The sequence below is a fragment of the Thermothelomyces thermophilus genome, chromosome 3 (assembly GCF_000226095.1).
Source record: "Thermothelomyces thermophilus ATCC 42464 chromosome 3, complete sequence".
Classification (NCBI taxonomy): Eukaryota; Fungi; Ascomycota; class Sordariomycetes; order Sordariales; family Chaetomiaceae; genus Thermothelomyces; species Thermothelomyces thermophilus.
Window position 1 is genome coordinate 510,465 of NC_016474.1, and position 17,439 is coordinate 527,903.

The following is a 17,439-nucleotide window of genomic DNA, read 5'->3' on the forward strand; positions in this document are numbered from 1 at the left end:
CCTTACTATACCTATAGCTAAGGGAGGGAAACTATAGAGCACCTAATCATATAGTACCTAAACCTACTAAGAAGCTAAACGTAGGAATCCTAGGAAATATGGTCGTAAAGGGACCTAGACCTCGTCTTATAGGGTATAGGGGCTTGTAACTATCGCTTAGCAAGGAGGGTTCTATAGTAGCTAATAGACCTAGGGAGGCTCCTAAAATACCGCCTGACAAGGAGGCTAGACCGGAAGGGAAGGCCTTTATAAGGCTATTCTAGCTACTTCTCCTTTTCTTTGTAGTGTATTAGTATTCTGGATTAGGCGTTAAAGGCGGGATAGAGGTTTTTATGCGGCCTATTAGGTACGGTTTCCTTTGTATATAATTAGAGAGGCTCTAGCATACTCATTAGTATAGCGGTATAGGACTAATAATAATAATAATAATAATATTAATATCTCTATATGTATTACCCGCATTATCAATCGGGTGGTATAGTTTAAATCTATGTATCTTGAAGTATATAGCTATCTATATGTGTGTATCGTGTGTATAGGTGGTGGGCTGATATTGGGTGCTGAAGCTTTTTGCTGGCTCTATCTGGCCGTCAAATTCCCCCGGGGGTGCGACCCCGCGCGTGCCCGACCTGAGGGGACAAGGCGTTTGGCGGCCACAGCGGCCCACAAGCTGTGCGTGATAAGCTGCTTCTTCCCCCATCCCAATGAGGGGTGATAAGGATGCCCCACTGAAAAAAGTCCAAAATCCACAAATTTCAACTGGCGATTTGTTTGCGGCCCCATTGCGTTCGGCTCAGGGAACTGTACCACGACCCTCGTTACGCGCCGGAAACTGCATCACAATGTCAAAGCGAATGGCAGACGAAGATAACACCGGCCCACTCAAGGCCGGTGGGCGTCCCGACGCCATGGACGTCGACGAGACGCCCGCCGACATGGGCGAGTTTGAGGACGAATTCGAAGACGAATTCGAGAGCGAGGACGAGATTATTGAAGCTGGCGTCGACGGCAGGCCGGACGCGGAGCGGGAGGCTGAGGAGGCAATGGACGTGGACAATGCAACCCCGGGAACCTTCATTGTCGGCAGGACGAAGCTCGAGCCGGGCCAGACCCTCTCCCCCGACCCGACAACCTACCGCATGCTTCACAACCTAAGCACCCCGTGGCCATGCCTCTCCTTCGACATCATCCGCGATGGTCTTGGCGACAACCGGACTGTATACCCCGCGACCATGTACACGGTGGCCGGGACGCAGGCCGACAGCGCCAAGGCCAGCGACAACTCCATCATGGTCATGAAGTTCAGCGGCCTCAGCAAGATGCAGGGCAGTGACGAGGACGAATCGAGCGACGATGAGAGCGATGACGAGGACGCGGATCCCATCCTCGAACACAAGAGCATCCCGCTCAACACCACGACCAACCGGATACGAGTCCACCAGACTCCTTCCCAGGACCCCTCGAAGCCCCCAACCACCCTGACGGCGGCCATGACCGAGTCGACCAACGTCTTCATCCACGATATCACACCCCACATCACCTCTTTCGATACCCCTGGCACCATTGTCACGCCCCAGCAGAACAAGCCGATCTGCACCATCCGCGCGCACAAGTCGGAAGGGTACGCGGTCGACTGGTCGCCTCTCCACGCCGCCGGCAAGCTCCTGACGGGTGACAATGACGGCCTCATCTACGTCACGACACGGACCGACGGCGGCGGCTTCGTCACGGACACGCGCCCCTTCCAGGGCCACACATCCAGCGTGGAGGAGATCCAGTGGAGTCCGTCCGAGGCGTCCGTCTTCGCGTCCGCGTCGAGCGACGGCACCATCCGCGTGTGGGACGTGCGCAGCAAGGGGCGTAAGCCCGCGCTCTCCATGCAGGTCAGCGACGTGGATGTCAACGTCATGTCGTGGTCGCGGCAGACGACCCATCTCCTCGCGTCCGGCGACGACGCGGGCGTGTGGGCAGTTTGGGACTTGCGGCAATGGAAGCCGAGCGCGGGTGCGGCCGCTGCGTCGAGTCTGCAGCGACCGAGCCCGATTGCGAGCTTCAATTTCCACAAGGAGCAAATCACCAGCGTGGAGTGGCACCCGACGGACGACAGTATCGTGGCGGTATCGGCGGGAGACAATACGGTTACGCTCTGGGATCTGGCGGTGGAGTTGGATGACGAGGAGAGCAAGGACACCGCGGGGATACAGGATGTGCCGCCGCAGCTGTTGTTTGTGCACTACCAGAACCTGGCAAAGGAGGTACACTGGCACCCGCAAATACCGGGCACGCTGGTGGCCACAGGTGAAGAGTTTAGCATCTTCAGGACAATCAGCGTGTAGGCGTTTGCGGCTTGAACTGGTCGACGGCAGCTTATGGCGCCGTGCTTTTAGAATTTCCATTTCACCAGGTTTCTTCTGATGGATAATTATGAATGAACCCAAAAAATCAATCCAAGCCCTTCCGCGGACGAACCTGCCATCACCGATCACATTTGCCATTCATCCTCTGCAACCGTTTTCTCAATAATACCCACTGGGACCAAACCCACGCAACCATGACCAACGAAAATACGCAGCCCAGTTCCTACCCTTTACAGTCCACCGCGTTGGGTAATTACATCCCGTAACGTCCTACCAACTAGGCCCCTCAAGCACGCAACCGAACAAGCAACCATGTCCTCTGCTCATAAAAATTCAGATCCTGGACACCCTTTTTCTGCACCTCAACGCCTCGAAAGGACCAAATTCCCAGCCGACTTTCCGCGCTCGACAATGCCAGTAACTCTACTGTTACAAACCCGAGAGTTCTAACGTTACTTGACCCGGACCTTCCTAGACCTTGAATTGTTGGAGACCGATTCAGAGTCGAAATTCAGATCGAAGCGAAAACCAGAGCGAAGAGCGGACCGGTAAAAGAGCCTCCAAGAAATTCGGGGCAACGGGCAAAGACGATCTGAAGCTGATGCTTGAGCTGCCGCTCGTCTCGTCTCGTTTCGGGGGTCGATGAATGATGTGAAGCAATGCGTACCTTCGACGGCTGTGGATGCCGGTGCGATCAAGAGAGCTTCATGTTGGTGACGGTAATGGATCTTAAGTTCATCATGCCATGTGTGGATGGGTGCCTCTAAGTGGATGGACGAAGCGAACATGCCGAAGATGCAGCGGCGTGTGAAGATCTCGGACAGCAGAAATGGACAAGGGATCTTTTTCGAGTACAGGAAGTTGACCGGAGAGATGTTTCATGGCCCCTTGGAAGTATGGTACGGGCGAGATGGCGTGGAATACAAAGTCACCGTGATGGCGATGCCGTTACTCGAATGGTGGGACTGACGGACTACGACTCCTCACTCCGAAAGCGAGTCTGGCCGACTTACCGTCGCGAATGTCGGGTGCTGCTGCGTCCTGCATGTCAGCCAGCGTTAGCGACCACGCCGAAGCTTACCGGAGGACATGGTGTCGCTCGCGGTCCGAATCGCGTCGTTCGCTTCGCTTCATGCCCTGCGCGGATCCACGTCAGGTGTTGCCAAGAGTGTGGTGCGATCGATCATCGGAAGTCTTGAGTATTCCTCGACGCCGCGGGTCGGCTGTCGTGATGGGAACTCGTGCATCGAGTCAATATTCGTCTGTTGTTCATCCTCTTCATTTCGAGGTGACATGGGCGAGTGGGCGAAACGGACATTGGAAAAGGAACAACAAGATTGTTCCGCTTCGTTAAAGAATGGAAGGAGGTTTGAAGAAGAAGCTTGAAGATGAAGACAATGGGGTGACATACACAGGTTGGCCTTCAATATGTAATTACCCTATCCGTGGCGACTTGGAGATAGCGCCCCATCCAGAAAGGGGTTCGTCATGATGGAGTCAAATATGAGGGGGTGGCACCAAAGCTACCACACAATTGGCAGATCAAGAATCAATATCGTAAGCAGGAAGACTGCTGGTAATTAATGGAGATGTCAAGTGCAGGATCACGATCTCAAGCTGTTGAAGTGTGCGTACTTTGTCCAGTGTGATGCTAGCTGTAGTACCTTGGATATACCTATTTTGCCCCTCCAGTGGAGTGAAGCAGATCCGCGCCATAGACATAATTATACGGGACTCTGAACATGATTGCGGGGAGGGTCTCAACCTCACAAATGCCAGAGACAGAATCTGTCAAAAATTGACGGAACATTATGGAGCATGACACCCATCCACTTGCACAAACAGATATTTACGGCTTGTTCTTAGATGATCAGGCAAGGGACAGGGTTCACAGTTTAAGTTGAAAGAGTGAGACTAAGAAGCTAGAGACATTCCATTGCCGCAGAAAGCGCCTCAAGAGTCAATTGTAATAAGATTGTAATAAGTAATCTCGCCTGTCGTACTAGTCAAAGTCCATTCCAACTTGGGGACTATAATGTTCACAGAGGCTGCATCTGGAAGCTCTTGACCTTGACTTCGCCCCCAAGCTCCTTGGTGGCAAAGTTGAAGACTCCGAACCTGTAGCCCGTAAAGTATTGCCAAGTATTGCTCATCGAGAAGGCCGGGCCAAGACGGACAAAGGTCTTCCCGCCGTCCACACTGTACGAGAAAGTCGTGGTCCTTGCCGTGTTGGTCCCGAACGCGGGCGTGATGTCGGCCTCGATCCGGAGCCAGACATCCTGCGTGCTGCTCAGGGTCGGGCCCGTCTCGGCCACCCTCCCGGTCGAGACGGTCGTCCAGGAGCTCAGAGCCAGCTCAAGGCCGTCGACTACGACGATGGTGGCCTCGTCCCCTTGCTTCCACACGCCGATATACGCCGCCGTGTCCCGGAACAGCACGGCCCCGGCCCGGTCGCCGTCGCGCATCCTGCTGACGTCCAGCCGGAACGTGCCGCTCGACTTGGGGCCCCTGATCCTCCGCGTGAGCGTGTTCCTGGCCGCGAACAGGTCCTCCGTCACCGTCGCCGCCTGCAGCACCAGCCCGCCCTCGTCCCCGCCCGCGAGCGCGAAGCGGGCCGGGTCCGGGTTGTGGTTCCACTCCCAGTGGTGGCTCAGCCGGCCGCCCCTGAACTCGTCCAGCTCCCAGCCGTCGTCCGGCACCGTCTTGCCCGTCTCCACGGGGACCGGGTAGCTGGCGCCCCAGCCGCCCTGCGCGTCCGTCACCACCTCGGGCCACCCGTCGTCCGTCCAGCGCAGCGGCGCGACCACGGGGATGCGGCCCCCCGGGTACGCGTCCATGAAGGCGACGTAGTACCAGCTGCGGCCGTCCGGGGTGTCGACCATGCCGCCCTGGTGGGCGAAGCCGGCGTTGGAGAGGGGCCCGTTGATGCGCGACACGAGCTCGCGCTGCTCGTACGGGCCGAAGGGCCCGGACGTCGACCGGAGCACCCACTCGGCGTCGGCCGGCCGCGTCACCAGGATGTAGTAGGCGTCGCCGACCTTGTACATGCGCGAGCCCTCGATGGTGGTGCCGGCCGGCGGGGTGTAGACGACCCGGGAGGAGACCTCGGTGAGCCCGTCGTCGGACAGCTCGGCGACCTCGATCTTGGGGTTGCCGTACGCGATGTACATCTTGTCGTCGTCGTCGATCAACAGGCCGCTGTCGTAGTAGCACCGGTCGATGGGCGGGTGCGGCTCCCAGACCCAGTCGGCGGGGTCCACCTCGCCGTCCCTGTCGCCCGCGCGCGTGCCGGAGCTGGTCCAGATGTACGTCTTGCCGAACTCGACGCAGCCGTACCAGTAGAACTTGTCGTTGGAGGGCCGGTACCGCAGCGTCGACGCCCAGATGCCCTTGACGTAGCCGGCCGGCGTGCCGCCCGTGAGGTTGTAGCGGTCCCCAAAGTTGAGCGTCGGGACCGAGTGGGTGACGGGGGTCCAGTTCACCAGGTCGTACGACTTGAGCACCGGAGCCCCCGGGGAGTAGGCGAACGTGGAGGAGGAGTAGTAGAAGGTCGACCCGACCCGGAACACGTCCAGGTCCGGATAGTCCTCCCAGAGCACCGGGTTGTTGAATTCCGCCGCGCGAGCCTGAGAAGCCGTGTTTCTTACGGCAGCGGATGTGGCACTGCCGCTCAACAGTGCAAGGAGGGCTATGAGATCGTTTAGGCGCCCCATCATAACCGAGACCGCGGAGGCCTTGTTCGCATCAGTTGCGTGTAATTATGCTGGAAACGAGCGGTGCAGTCCAACAGGATGCCACTGGGCGTGACGAGTGTAGGTAAATACGCTTTTTTCTGTCCGGAGCTTCAATGCTTCACAAGGCAAGCATCGAGACTCAACTCATTGCAAATTGCCCTGACCCAGGAGACTGCGGAGTGAGCTTTCTTCCCACTAATTATATACCATCCCCTCACCGACCCCGATCAGAGTGCCTCGTTAACGGCCGGCCTTCGCCGTGATCCTTGAATAGCCGACCTTGTTCTTCTTCTGACTGCTTCATTGGCGCAATTATTTGTGAGGAATGGTAGCTAAGACGGTAGTTGCAGATCCAAACGGTTCTATGTTACATTGGCACCTCGCACCAAGCGCGCCAATGGTATCGTGGGTTTCCTCCCGGTTGAATAGTTTGGTCGACAATGCCCACGCCCTAGAATAGGGCTCCCAGGCACTGCCTATACTCGGGCTCGCCAAGCAGCGTCGAGGGACCGAGAATCCATGCCGGGAATTTTCATCATTCGCGCGCAAAGACACATTTTTTAGGTACAAGGTCTGGGTGGTAATTATTACTAGGCCCCGATTGAGTTACTGGAAGGGAAAAGATTGGTCTGCAATTGGTGACGTAGTGCTTGGTCTGGTAAATACTCAATGATGGCGCCCCACACCGAGAGGGTTAATTAGGCCCGAATTGGGGTCGCGGATGGCTGGTACCCGGCCGTTGGAACTTGCAGCGAGGTACTCGGGTTTCTTGACGTCTTTGAGTTTGAGGGATCGTGTTCATTAGGGGCAATCCCAGTTCATCGGGAATTATGGCGACCCTGGGCGAGTTGGGACCCCTTCTGCCCCGGGACCAGGATGCGTTCCATACCGTATCCGACCTAGACGCCATGACGTATTTCCCATGCGTTCTTCTCAGTTGGCATGGGCTACCGCTGCTAGGTCAGGTTGAGACTGTCTTAGAATGAGTGGTCAAGTGCCCTTGGATGTTCAACAACTCAGACATCACGGGGACTTCTTTGTCTTAACAAAGACTGGTCTCTTGACAAGCCTTCGAAAATGACAAAATGAATATTTAACATGGTAGTTACCTCACATTGTTGTAGTGATCTGCACATGTCCTTACTGTCTACAAATGAGACATGATGAGTTGGCAGAATTCCGTTGGTGGCCGCAAGGTATTTGCTGGCGCCATGCCGCTCACATAAAAAGCCGTGGATGCACAAGACCAAGCCATTAGGTTACAGGGCAGGAGGAGAGACTCCGGCAGATATGCCTGATTGAATATTCGTTCGCCGGCGGCAGTTAGGAAATGACGATGGCATGCCTTTGCCAAAGATAAGTTAATTAATTAATTTATAAATCTAGGAGAACTAAGAAAGTAAGGTGAGCAGGGATTAGAGCTAAGAATACAAACAACATAAAGTTTGAGGTACGAAACCAGAATACAATCTCCCCTATACAATCCTTGCTAAGCCACTTTGATTTTGCTATAGGAAGGTGGATGCCATTGAGAGGATGGTCATAGGCCAACTGTATCAGAGATCACCGCTGGCTTCAGGAGTCTCTGTCCGCCCATTGAACTCCTACAGCTAATACTAAACATCCGGGAATCTGCGAAGAATGGTGAAGACTTGTAGAGGACTTCTTCAATTGCTACACTGTGGTCGATGGGGTTCGAATAAAAACTCAAAGAGATCTCTAAGTCGAATTTGCTAGCCAATAGCAAGGTCTGTTGCATTACCCAACAGACGAGTACAATTGTATGACCGCATTTTACTTAATCGACGACAAGACAAGATGTGGGAATGAGAATGTGTGGACAAACCCCGTCGCGATCTTTCGTGGAACCCCTTGGTAATGATTCCGACCCAACTCAGTGATATGCGCATTAATTATACACCCTGCCATCTCCCGTCGCCGAGACCGGGCTACTACATGCAATGTTCATCCTCTACACCTGCTATTGGTGGCCATCCCATGGTCGGGATCAAGCATGAGGATCTCACTTCTTGGCCTTTCGAAGTGAACTTTGCTGATATATGTTGTTTTCATCGGCGGGGTCCTTGGTATACTGGTGGGATGAGAGATCATGAAGATAGCCAATGCGCTGCATTCTTTTCCGTCCCTAGGAGGAACAAGAAATCGGGGAGAACAAAGGGCATTCTAGTCTCGGAAAGAGCCCATTCTACCAGCAGCTTTCATGACGCTAACCGGGCGGCACCTTCTCCCTTCCTTGCCCTAAGCTCTAGGACAATGAGTATGCCTGCTGATTTTTTTTTTTTTTTTCGGTAGGCACGCATGTCCGGATAACCCCGCTCTATTTGTCTCCGTTGCTCAGCACGTATTCAACATGCTTGTCAAAGCCGACTTCTCGGCAGAAGTGACGCTGAGCCCGTAGGAATATTTCACTGTGACCCAGCTCTTCGCGTACGTGCAGTAGAAAGAAGTCGAGGGCGGCTTCCAGGCATCCGGGGACTTGTCGCCCTTTGCTTGGTTCCTGCCGCAAATGTCAGTTTGAAAACGGTTTTCACATGAGTCAAGCTAAAAGGAATTCTCGAATCAAAAGTCACATTATCTAGAGCCCAGAAGCTCTCTCGATATAATAGATGCAGAGAAGCGAGGGGGTAACACGCAAGGGATACTTACACATTGTCCGTAACGGCCCAGAGCTGAGGCAGATCTATGTCGTTTGCAAATTGCGTTCTCTTGGCAGTGGACCAAGTGTTCGCCCCTGACTGTTGGAGCGGGTTAGTATGTCCCACTGGTGGGACCGCGAATCTTGTGATGGAGGGGTTGGGTTTTTTTTTTGGGGGGGGGGGGGGTTTCTCTTACGATCCAGGCGTTCTTCAACGGCACCATGTGGTCGATGTCGACGTCGGAGGCTGCCGTCCAGGTAGCTCCGTCGTACGGGGAAACCCAGGTCCCTGACTGGGCGGCGCAGCTACTGTCGGTCACCACGTTGGTGCCATCTCGCTTCAAGACGTACTCCCTGATGCCCGGGCGATGTCAGTCAGTCGCCGAAACAAAACAGTAAGGTAGGTAGTCAGGGAGTCGCGAGCGCATACCTGGTGTTGCAGGCACCGCTGACCGTCTCCCAGTGGGGGAACAAGTCGCGGCTGTAGTTGCCGTCGTCGTACGCAGCCTTGACGGTCAGGGCGGCTAGCTGACTCTTGGCTGTCGAAGCTGAAGGGATGCCGGGCTGCATTTACATGTGAGATGGCGTGCGATGTTGGCTAGTATTGAGTAGAGTAGTTGTAACACACTTACTGGAGTAGGGACTGGCGTGGGTACGGCCAATGCCATCCCCAGAAGGGGACTGAGAACAAACAACTTCATTTTCACGCCACCCGGTGCTGATGACTACGAGGTTTGGTAGCTTGTTGTGTGGCCGCTCCCGACGAGACGGCGGCGGGCTCAGGGGCACAAGTTGACGATGATGAATAAGAATCCAGGTACCTACTACCTCAGGTCCCGAGGGTAAGGCGTAAATATGCATGGATGTATGTACACAAGCATGGGGCGTGCACGCGATGCAGCGCAGAGCTCCGACATTCCGCGATGAACCTACCTCATATGGAAGGCAGTTAAGGACCTGTTTCAACACCCATACCCAATCCGAGAACGTAATTAGATCTTGGTATGTATGTACACATGCGGGCCCGGCAGCCGGCGTACACTAATGCCGGCACGATGTCACTGGCACCGGGGCAACTCCCATGACTGAATCTAGGTTCCAGTCAAGTCGAGAGATGCCGTCACGCCGCGATAGTGTTGTTTGTCTGAGGTGGGAGGGCTCTGGGAAATAGTAAGGGTCGCGCTTCAGGGGTACTCCATAGGGGGCCTCTGAACCGCCTTGGAGCTTCCACGTGCGACCGACAACCCCGCAGGTCAGTGGCCGGCGCCATCGTCAACCTTCCTGATCGGGACCTTCCGGGCGGGAGCTTCCGCTGGCCAGCCAATCAATTCGGCGGAGCGGCACAACGTGTGTCGCTAATCATTACCGGATGCCGTTGTCATGGCCGCCGAGGCTACTGATAAAAGAATAGAATAGCACTAACACTAGTTAACTGGTAGCACAACCGAGCCCCTCATCAAAGGCGCGCTTGTCAGATTACGATACCGAGCCGTGACTAGATGTCCGATGGCTGGGTTACTCAACACCACACAGGACCTAAGTTGGTAGATGCTACATTGTAAGTAGATATGTAGGTAGGTATGGAGACCTCTACAGGTAGACACCTTTAGGTGTGTGTACCTAGGCAGGTAATTAAGTCCCTAGGTAGATCAGGTATGTAAGGTATGAACGGAGAAGCCTCAACATCAAAGTGCATCCAATTCTCGCTGAAGAGACGGATAATATCGGGAAGGCCGTCTTTTGTGTCGCCGTCGTAGTCTGACCGAATTCGGGTATTGGTCCGAAAAGAAGAGGAGAAAAACAGTATAAATTAAGAAGTACAGCAGGAGGGAGAAACAGCCAAGAGATAATTAAAAAAACGCGCAATGCGCGAATAAGTCCAGCCACCTTTTTTCCTTCTATTGAAGGCGCTAACTACTTGACTGTGGGACACCATGCTCTTCGCTACCCGACTTCTTAGCGGCAACGCCGACCTGCTCAGAGCCCGGCACCCCATCTCCGCCCTCTTTCTGCCCTTCCGCCGAAGGTGACTCGGCGGCTGGCTTTCTCGAGAAAGGGTTGATGCTTGTCGGCACCGCCATGCTCGCCATGGTCGGGAGAGAGGGCACGATGTTGGGGATCGCGGGGGGCATGCTCGGGAAGTTGACGGCGGGCATCGATACCCGGGGCATCTCGACCGTCGGCAGCTTCGAGGGCAGGTATGCGCGGAGGGTGGTGCCCGTCTGCTGGGCGACGCCGAACAAGTACCTGAGGTAGGCCCTCTTCTGGTCGGATTCATCCTTGCCCTCACCGCCGTCACCGCCGTCCTCGCCAGCGTCCTGTGGGAGACCTTTGTCGATGTCGTCGGGCAAAGGAACAAGCGAGGCCGCGGCGGCAATGTCGATCGGGGATTCGTCGGGGACCTCGTCGTCCACGTCCATGCCCGCGTCCTCCACGGAGTCTTGTCCCGCCGCCGCCGCCATGCGCTCCTCCGCCTTCTCAACACCCTCGTTGTCGACGGCTTTTGCGACAGCTTCCGTCTCGGCCAGCTCAGCAGGCGGCGCCTCCTGGAACCTGGGGTCGTCGTAGATGTCCGTCTCGTCGTTGAACCAATCGATCACCAGCTCGGCGGCGTCGTTGGTCATCCTGTCGTAGTTCTTGTTCTTCTCCTTCCGGAACAGGCCGATGTGTGCGTCGATCTCGTCCTTGGCCCCCTCGACGACGTGCCTCGCGAAGAGCGCCGCCTCGGCCGCGTCCCCGTCGGAGGGAACCGCGCAGAAGGTCCTCTCGGGCACAAAGTAGCCGCCGCTCCAGTAGCCGTTCTCTCCGAGCGAGGCGTACACGTCGCGGACCCCGACCCCCCTCAGCGCGGCCAGCCGGTGCAGCCGCCGGCCCAGCTCGTTGGGCTTGAGCAGCGCGCCGACAAAGGCGAAGTGGTCCGCCAGCCAGGAGAAGCTCCGGCCGACGTTGCCGCGGTTGACGTAGGCGAGCCCCTGGCCGAGCGCGTCGACCGACTGGCGGTACCCGCGGACGACGTCGCGGCGGTTCAGGTTCCGCACGGCGTGCGCCCCTTCGGCGATCTCCCTGCGGTGCACAAAGGCGGCTACGCCCCCGGCGGCGATGATGCCCACGGCCCCCGTGCGCACGGCGACCAGCTGCCATGCCTTCCAGGCCGGGCTGGCCGTCGTCGTCGTCGTGGTTGTGGCGCCGCTTAGGGCGCGTCTGGAGGCGAGGCGCGAGAGCGCGGCGGGCGTGGCGGCCGACAGGGCCGTCATGACGTTGAAGACGTTGCTGACTTTCTGGTAGTGCGAGAAGGCGCCGTAGACGAACATGGACCGGGCCAGGCCGTTGAAGGGCGTGTCGAAGGCGAGGATGCCCTGGATGAGCGGGAAGAGGGGGCGGTCCGGAGACTCGTTCTGGCGGTGCTCATCGAGGATGCCGAACAGACAGTCGGTCGCGACGAAGCCGCTGGGGAGATATGTGAGCAACGTTGGACAAAGGGGACCTTATCTCACCCTCTCAAGGTCTCTCGCGAATAGTCTCGGAGTGGGTTGGGGGTGGCTCACCCCATTGAATGTGCAACCAGCACGACCCCTACTTCCCGGTCGTTGGGAGGCCAGGGGTTATCCAGATGGGCCTTGCGCAACTCCATGACGCGCTCCTTGAGCCTGGCCTTGAGGGTCAGAGTTCCGACGGGATCAACCACGGGGCGAGGGACTGATTATGAATAAACCGAGGCGGCCTCTCTTACCACTCGCAAAACGCAGCGGCGCTTTGCGCGAGCTCCCCGCGGGTCTCATACTTGGGATAGACGACCGACTCCACCATGTGGTCAGGCAGGTTGTTGGCGACGGTGTCCCTGAGATGCGTCGGGAAATCACCGAAAGTGAAGTCGGTCCCCTGCGAATTGATGCATCCCGTTATCGTTAGCGGGGGAGATGCGACGACTTCCTGAACGGAGGGGGGCGCCGCATGGTACCTTGAAGCCGTGGATAAACACGAGTAGCAGTATTCGCTTCATTGTAGTGCTGTGGTGATCGTCTCGCGTACAAGTGAAAATTAATAAGGTAAATTTATGTGCGTGTACCCGCACAATGTGGTTCACAACAATATTAATATTCGAGAGTTTCCAGGCTTCAACAAGTCTCAAACTTGGGGGAGCAACAATATTTCTCTACAAATGATGGCGAGTCGCTGTGTGGCGTTTCCCCAGTCTTACAGCTACACTCGGATGCTCGGGGCGTCATTGTGTACGTCATGGCAAGTTGTGAACACGACTCTCAATACACGGCCTAAGTAATTAATAGATTAATTAACATCTATATTTCTTTCGTTTTTGCGGGCCACTAATCTTTTTGGGGTCTGAAAATCAGAAGCTATGCTGTGAATTTTCTTTTTTCTTTCCGAGAGTGACCATGATGATTCGAGGATGAGTTCAATGGATCCTGCTTTTGGAGTACGTAGGTACCTAATCAAGGTATTTTACTTAGCTAACGGCTCCTCCAGACTTACATGTTTAACGGTTTAAGATTCAGTCATGCTGCCTCAGTCGACGGAGAAAGAACAAGCTGAAAATATTACAGTTTCAAAACAGTCCCCGAGAGTCACAGAGCTTCGTCCTTATTTTGAGGTAACTATAACAATCCATACATGGTTGGAGGTGCTGACGGTTATTCCCGTTGGGTTGTTACTTCCGATACCACATTCTCGTGATCTTGGTCCGGCGCATCTTCCTCTGCAACTGAAAGATTCCGTACAGCAACGCGTCGGGGGTGGGCGGGCAACCGGGAACGTAAATGTCGACGGGTATAATCCGATCGACTCCTCGGACGACCGAGTAGCTATAGTGGTAGTACCCGCCGCCATTCGCACAGGACCCCATGCTGATAACCCATTTGGGGTCTGGCATCTGGTCGTAGCACAGTCGGACGGCTGGCGCCATCTTGTTGGTCACGGTGCCGGCCACAATCATGACGTCGGCCTGTCGAGGGCTGGCGCGGAAGATGATGCCTTGGCGGTCGTTGTCATAACGGGGCATGGACACGTGCATCATCTCAACGCCGCAGCAAGCCAGTCCGAACGTCAGCGGCCACAAAGAACCCTGCCTGGCCCAGTTGACCAGAGCATCCACCGTTGTCCTGGTCGAGACGTGGGTAAGTCACCACTGGAGCCCAAGAACGAGGAGGGATTCAGTTATTGTTCGGCTTACAACACATATTCGGCAACGGCAGTTGGCTTACTTTCTGTAGACAAGGAGGTTGTTGGACGGGGAGAAAGGGGAGCACGAGGCCGGCGAGATGCTGATGCTGATTCGCCGGCCGTGCTGTGTCCCCTGACTCCGGATGTTGAAGGGGCAGGAAGTGAGCTTCGTTGACGCAGTATTAACGGTGCAACCGGGACATTCCGAGCAAGTGTATTGATATGTGGGCGCATATTGTGGTTTGGTCGTAGTAGCCCGGACAATCAACTCTCAAGTGATCGAGGCCGAATGAAAGCTATGGGAATGGACATAATAGACGAAGAGCAGGAAGGGAGAGGGACAAAGGGGAAGTGGTCCTTATTATCCTCGCGCATCGAGTTAACCAGAACCCGAGCCACATTATCCAAAATCGAGAAGGGAAAACCCCGGCCATGTGCGAAGTCGCCGGCGTTTACTGTCTTTCTCAAACCATTCTTGGACGGCGGTGACAGTGCGGGTTCAATCATGAGGTTCACTTACACGGGGCCCGTTCCGTTCCGACCCAGCGCTACTTTTCGTACAGGGATGATTCTGCCCAATTAAATGAGGCGCTCCCCATCGGCATTCACCCACTTCTCGGACTCAACCCACCTTCCCACTCAACACTCGACAACCTCATCCCACGAATCGATGGCACTACCCACAAGATTTGCTTGCAGTCTTTGCGGTAGGCAATATCGGCACAAGAGCCATCTGCACAGACATGAAGCAACCCGTTAGTCTCACCCTAAGCAAAGTGGCACTCGCAATGCTACTGCTATTACTAGTTGCCCCTGATTCAACCGTTATTGCGTCTCAGTCTCTTCTGGGAAGCAAAGGTACCAGTTAGGCACTGCTAACCATGTGGACTTTTCAGACTCAGGATCTGGCGACTTTAGATGTCAGTATTGCAACAAAGGCTTTGGAAGAAGGTACGCGTCTTGTGGGATATTATTCCATTAATTAATTAGGTTTTCTCGCGCCCTCCCGCTTCTGACCCGTGGACGTCAAAACATCTTGGCAGAGACGTCTGGCGCAAACACTACCTAAGCTGTACAAATAACAACAACCGCGATGGGCCTCCTCCAGCAGCCAAGAGGGGGAAAAAGGTCAAGGCATGCGATGCTTGCTTCCGCAGCAAGCTCTCTTGCGACGGGGTCTCACCTTGTACGAGGTGCAAGTCTCGGCACGCCACATGCACATACGCAAGGGTGCAGAACAACAACCGCAGCGTGTCCCTAGACCCGTCCCCCAGCGCCACCGACACCAACGGGGCTGGCTTGCCGAGAGCTGACGCGCATCACTCGGCACGCCTTACTCCGGTCACCAAGGATGACGAGACTGGGACTCCGATATCGTTTCTCCTCACTCTGACCAACCCCAGAGCTGAGTCGATGATCGAGGCCTTTCTCGAGGAGCCGAGCCGTGACGACATCCCCAGCATCGAGCTCCAGCCGGACACCAGCATTCCCACCGACCCGGACCAGGAGACGGCATCCGCAGACATGTTCTTCCTCCCTTGGGCCCTGGACCAGAACCCTCCGGGGCCCTTCCCCGAGCTCGTACCCTGGCAAAGCCCCAGCCTGCGCGAGGAGGAAGAAGGCGTCGATTCCGTCCTCCAGCCGACCGTGGCCGCGCTCACGTCCCTGCACGCCGCCCTCGCGGCCACCACCACCACCACCAACGGCTCCTCGCGCGGCGACGCCTTCGACCCGGCCCTCGCTGGCCGCGTCTTCACCCGCTCCAACCGGGACATCTTCCTGCCGATCTACTTCCGCTTCACCCACCGCCACGTCCCGCTCATCCACCGCCCCACCTTCGACCCGGCCGCCTCCGCCCCGGCCCTCGTCCTGGCCGTCTTCCTCTGCGGCGCCCTCTACGCCCCGCCGCGGGACTGCGTCCTCGCCGTCCGCGGCTGCTTCCCCCTCGCCGAGGAATACGTCTTCCGGCGGCTGGAGGGGCTGCTCCGGCTGCACGAGCACGAGCACGAGCACAGCGAGCGAGACGCAGAACCACGCGCGGGGAAGGAGTCGGAGCGGTATGATCCGGAGCGCGAGCGGGAAACGTACGAGACCCTCCAGGCCGCGCTGCTCGTGCACGGCGCGCAGTTCATGATGAACGATCCCGCCGCGAGGAGCACCGCCTGGGCGGCGAGGTGGCCGGCCCTGGTCGGTGCCGTGAGGCGGCTGGGGCTGACGAGCGCGAGGCAGACGCAGTCGCCCGACGCGGAGGCGGGGGAAATCGACTGGGGGAGGTGGGTAAGGGACGAGGTCAGGATCAGGTTCGTGTTGGCCTTTCCTTTTCGTATCTATAATCACCCTCCTCTGCTCTGCCCCCCCCCCCTTTTCTCTCTTTTCTTTCCTTCTTTCTTTCTTTGCGACCTCTCTTTCTTGTTGTGGTTGATTGCTTTGATGTTCTCGCTGACAGCGCAAAGAATTTCCAATGCGGTCTTCCTCACCGACTGGCAGCAGTGTGGCGTGTTCCATCTGCCGGTGCTTTCAACATTCCACGAGATGACCGCAGACATGCCCTCTCTGCCGGATCTGTGGGAGGCCAAAGACGCTGCCGAGTTTCGAGCCGCCATCGAAGCGAACGGGCGAGGCTGTTGGCGGCGATCCGCATCCCTCCGCGACTGCACCGACGCGCTGGTTGCCGAGTCTTGGTCAGGGGTCAAGGGTTTCCCGCTTAAGAACCTCACGTGTCTCGATCACCTCATTCTTAGTACAGGTAGGCACCCATCCCCTCCATCTCGCATTCTTGAACACTTAGCTCATGGGTGAGGGGGGTGAGGGAAGCCATTCATGTCATGATCGGCTCTGCCCGTTTTGTGTCGCTACTCCGGCCTTGTATCCCGGTCCTCCGCCGAGCGATAGACCGGTGGCAAGAGCTGTGGCACGCAACTGTCAGCAAGATTGATGACGAAGAGCTGCGCACGAGCGGCTTCTTTAGGCACTGTGGCGAATACGGCTGGCTCGCTAGGGCTTTGTTGAAAGAATCGCTAGAGGGGAAGGACAGAGACTCGCCATATTACCGACGAATCGGTCATGCTACACCAAAAGAGCTGCATGATCTGTTGCGTAAACTGAGGGAGGGATGAAAGATTGCGAATTGGAGCTTGGTTATTATTCCCTGCGAAGGCTGTGTCTGGGCCCGCATTGCACTAACATAGACAATCTCCAATCTTACAGAAGAGCAGACAGCTCGCTCTTTACCAAAGATGTCGGTGATAACTGTTCGGTTCCTATCGTTGGAGAGAGTTGAAGTTGTTGGTTTGAAGACGACAATTCAAACGGGTGGAACGAGCTGTACCGCCGGGGAGAGAAAAGGAGTCAAGGAACCAATTAGATGAAAACGCCCTATTTACTCCCTCGCCGATGAAACCGTCATAGGTTCGTTTAGACGAGTGTGTCTTGGGCTCGAGTGTAAGGTGATTTGCTCTATGCTCTGGTCTAGGAGAGGACAGCTTTCAGAGCAGCCCCATTTCCAAGCCCGTTT

At 56.1% G+C, this 17,439-nt stretch overlaps 6 protein-coding genes across 6 annotated transcripts; 2 read left to right on the top strand and 4 right to left on the bottom strand.

Moving 5' to 3' along the window:
• The first annotated feature begins 659 nt into the window (after positions 1 to 659).
• Positions 660 to 2,573, top strand: MYCTH_2303296 (uncharacterized protein). The gene has a single exon (XM_003662499.1). It carries the CDS (start codon positions 843 to 845, stop codon positions 2,334 to 2,336), a length of 1,494 nt encoding a protein of 497 aa, XP_003662547.1. The 5' UTR covers positions 660 to 842; the 3' UTR covers positions 2,337 to 2,573.
• A 1,666-nt stretch (positions 2,574 to 4,239) lies between these two features.
• Positions 4,240 to 6,308, bottom strand: MYCTH_2303298 (glycoside hydrolase family 43 protein). The gene has a single exon (XM_003662500.1). The coding sequence runs from the start codon at positions 6,071 to 6,073 to the stop codon at positions 4,397 to 4,399; it is 1,677 nt and encodes a 558-aa protein (XP_003662548.1). The 5' UTR covers positions 6,074 to 6,308; the 3' UTR covers positions 4,240 to 4,396.
• A 2,138-nt stretch (positions 6,309 to 8,446) lies between these two features.
• MYCTH_102138 (uncharacterized protein) lies at positions 8,447 to 9,317 on the bottom strand (the record flags this gene model as incomplete). The annotated part of the gene is made up of 4 exons (XM_003662501.1): positions 8,447 to 8,609; positions 8,759 to 8,847; positions 8,945 to 9,101; positions 9,178 to 9,317. The coding sequence occupies 4 exons, from the start codon at positions 9,315 to 9,317 to the stop codon at positions 8,447 to 8,449; spliced, it is 549 nt and encodes a 182-aa protein (XP_003662549.1).
• A 973-nt stretch (positions 9,318 to 10,290) lies between these two features.
• On the bottom strand, positions 10,291 to 12,429 carry MYCTH_2303301 (uncharacterized protein; the record flags this gene model as incomplete). Its single annotated transcript, XM_003662502.1, has 1 exon — positions 10,291 to 12,429. A coding segment is annotated over exon 1 (1,397 nt), but the record flags the coding sequence as incomplete, so codon positions are not given.
• A 721-nt stretch (positions 12,430 to 13,150) lies between these two features.
• MYCTH_2303304 (uncharacterized protein) lies at positions 13,151 to 14,298 on the bottom strand. Its single transcript, XM_003662503.1, has 2 exons — positions 13,967 to 14,298; positions 13,151 to 13,864 (listed from the first exon to the last, which is right to left on the bottom strand). Exon 2 carries the CDS (start codon positions 13,777 to 13,779, stop codon positions 13,414 to 13,416), a length of 366 nt encoding a protein of 121 aa, XP_003662551.1. The 5' UTR covers positions 13,780 to 13,864; positions 13,967 to 14,298; the 3' UTR covers positions 13,151 to 13,413.
• Positions 14,299 to 14,565: 267 nt separating this feature from the next.
• Positions 14,566 to 17,212, top strand: MYCTH_2303305 (uncharacterized protein). Its single transcript, XM_003662504.1, has 5 exons — positions 14,566 to 14,680; positions 14,822 to 14,876; positions 14,969 to 16,225; positions 16,379 to 16,671; positions 16,740 to 17,212. Exons 3-5 carry the CDS (start codon positions 15,339 to 15,341, stop codon positions 17,039 to 17,041), a joined length of 1,482 nt encoding a protein of 493 aa, XP_003662552.1. The 5' UTR covers positions 14,566 to 14,680; positions 14,822 to 14,876; positions 14,969 to 15,338; the 3' UTR covers positions 17,042 to 17,212.
• Positions 17,213 to 17,439: the final 227 nt, after the last annotated feature.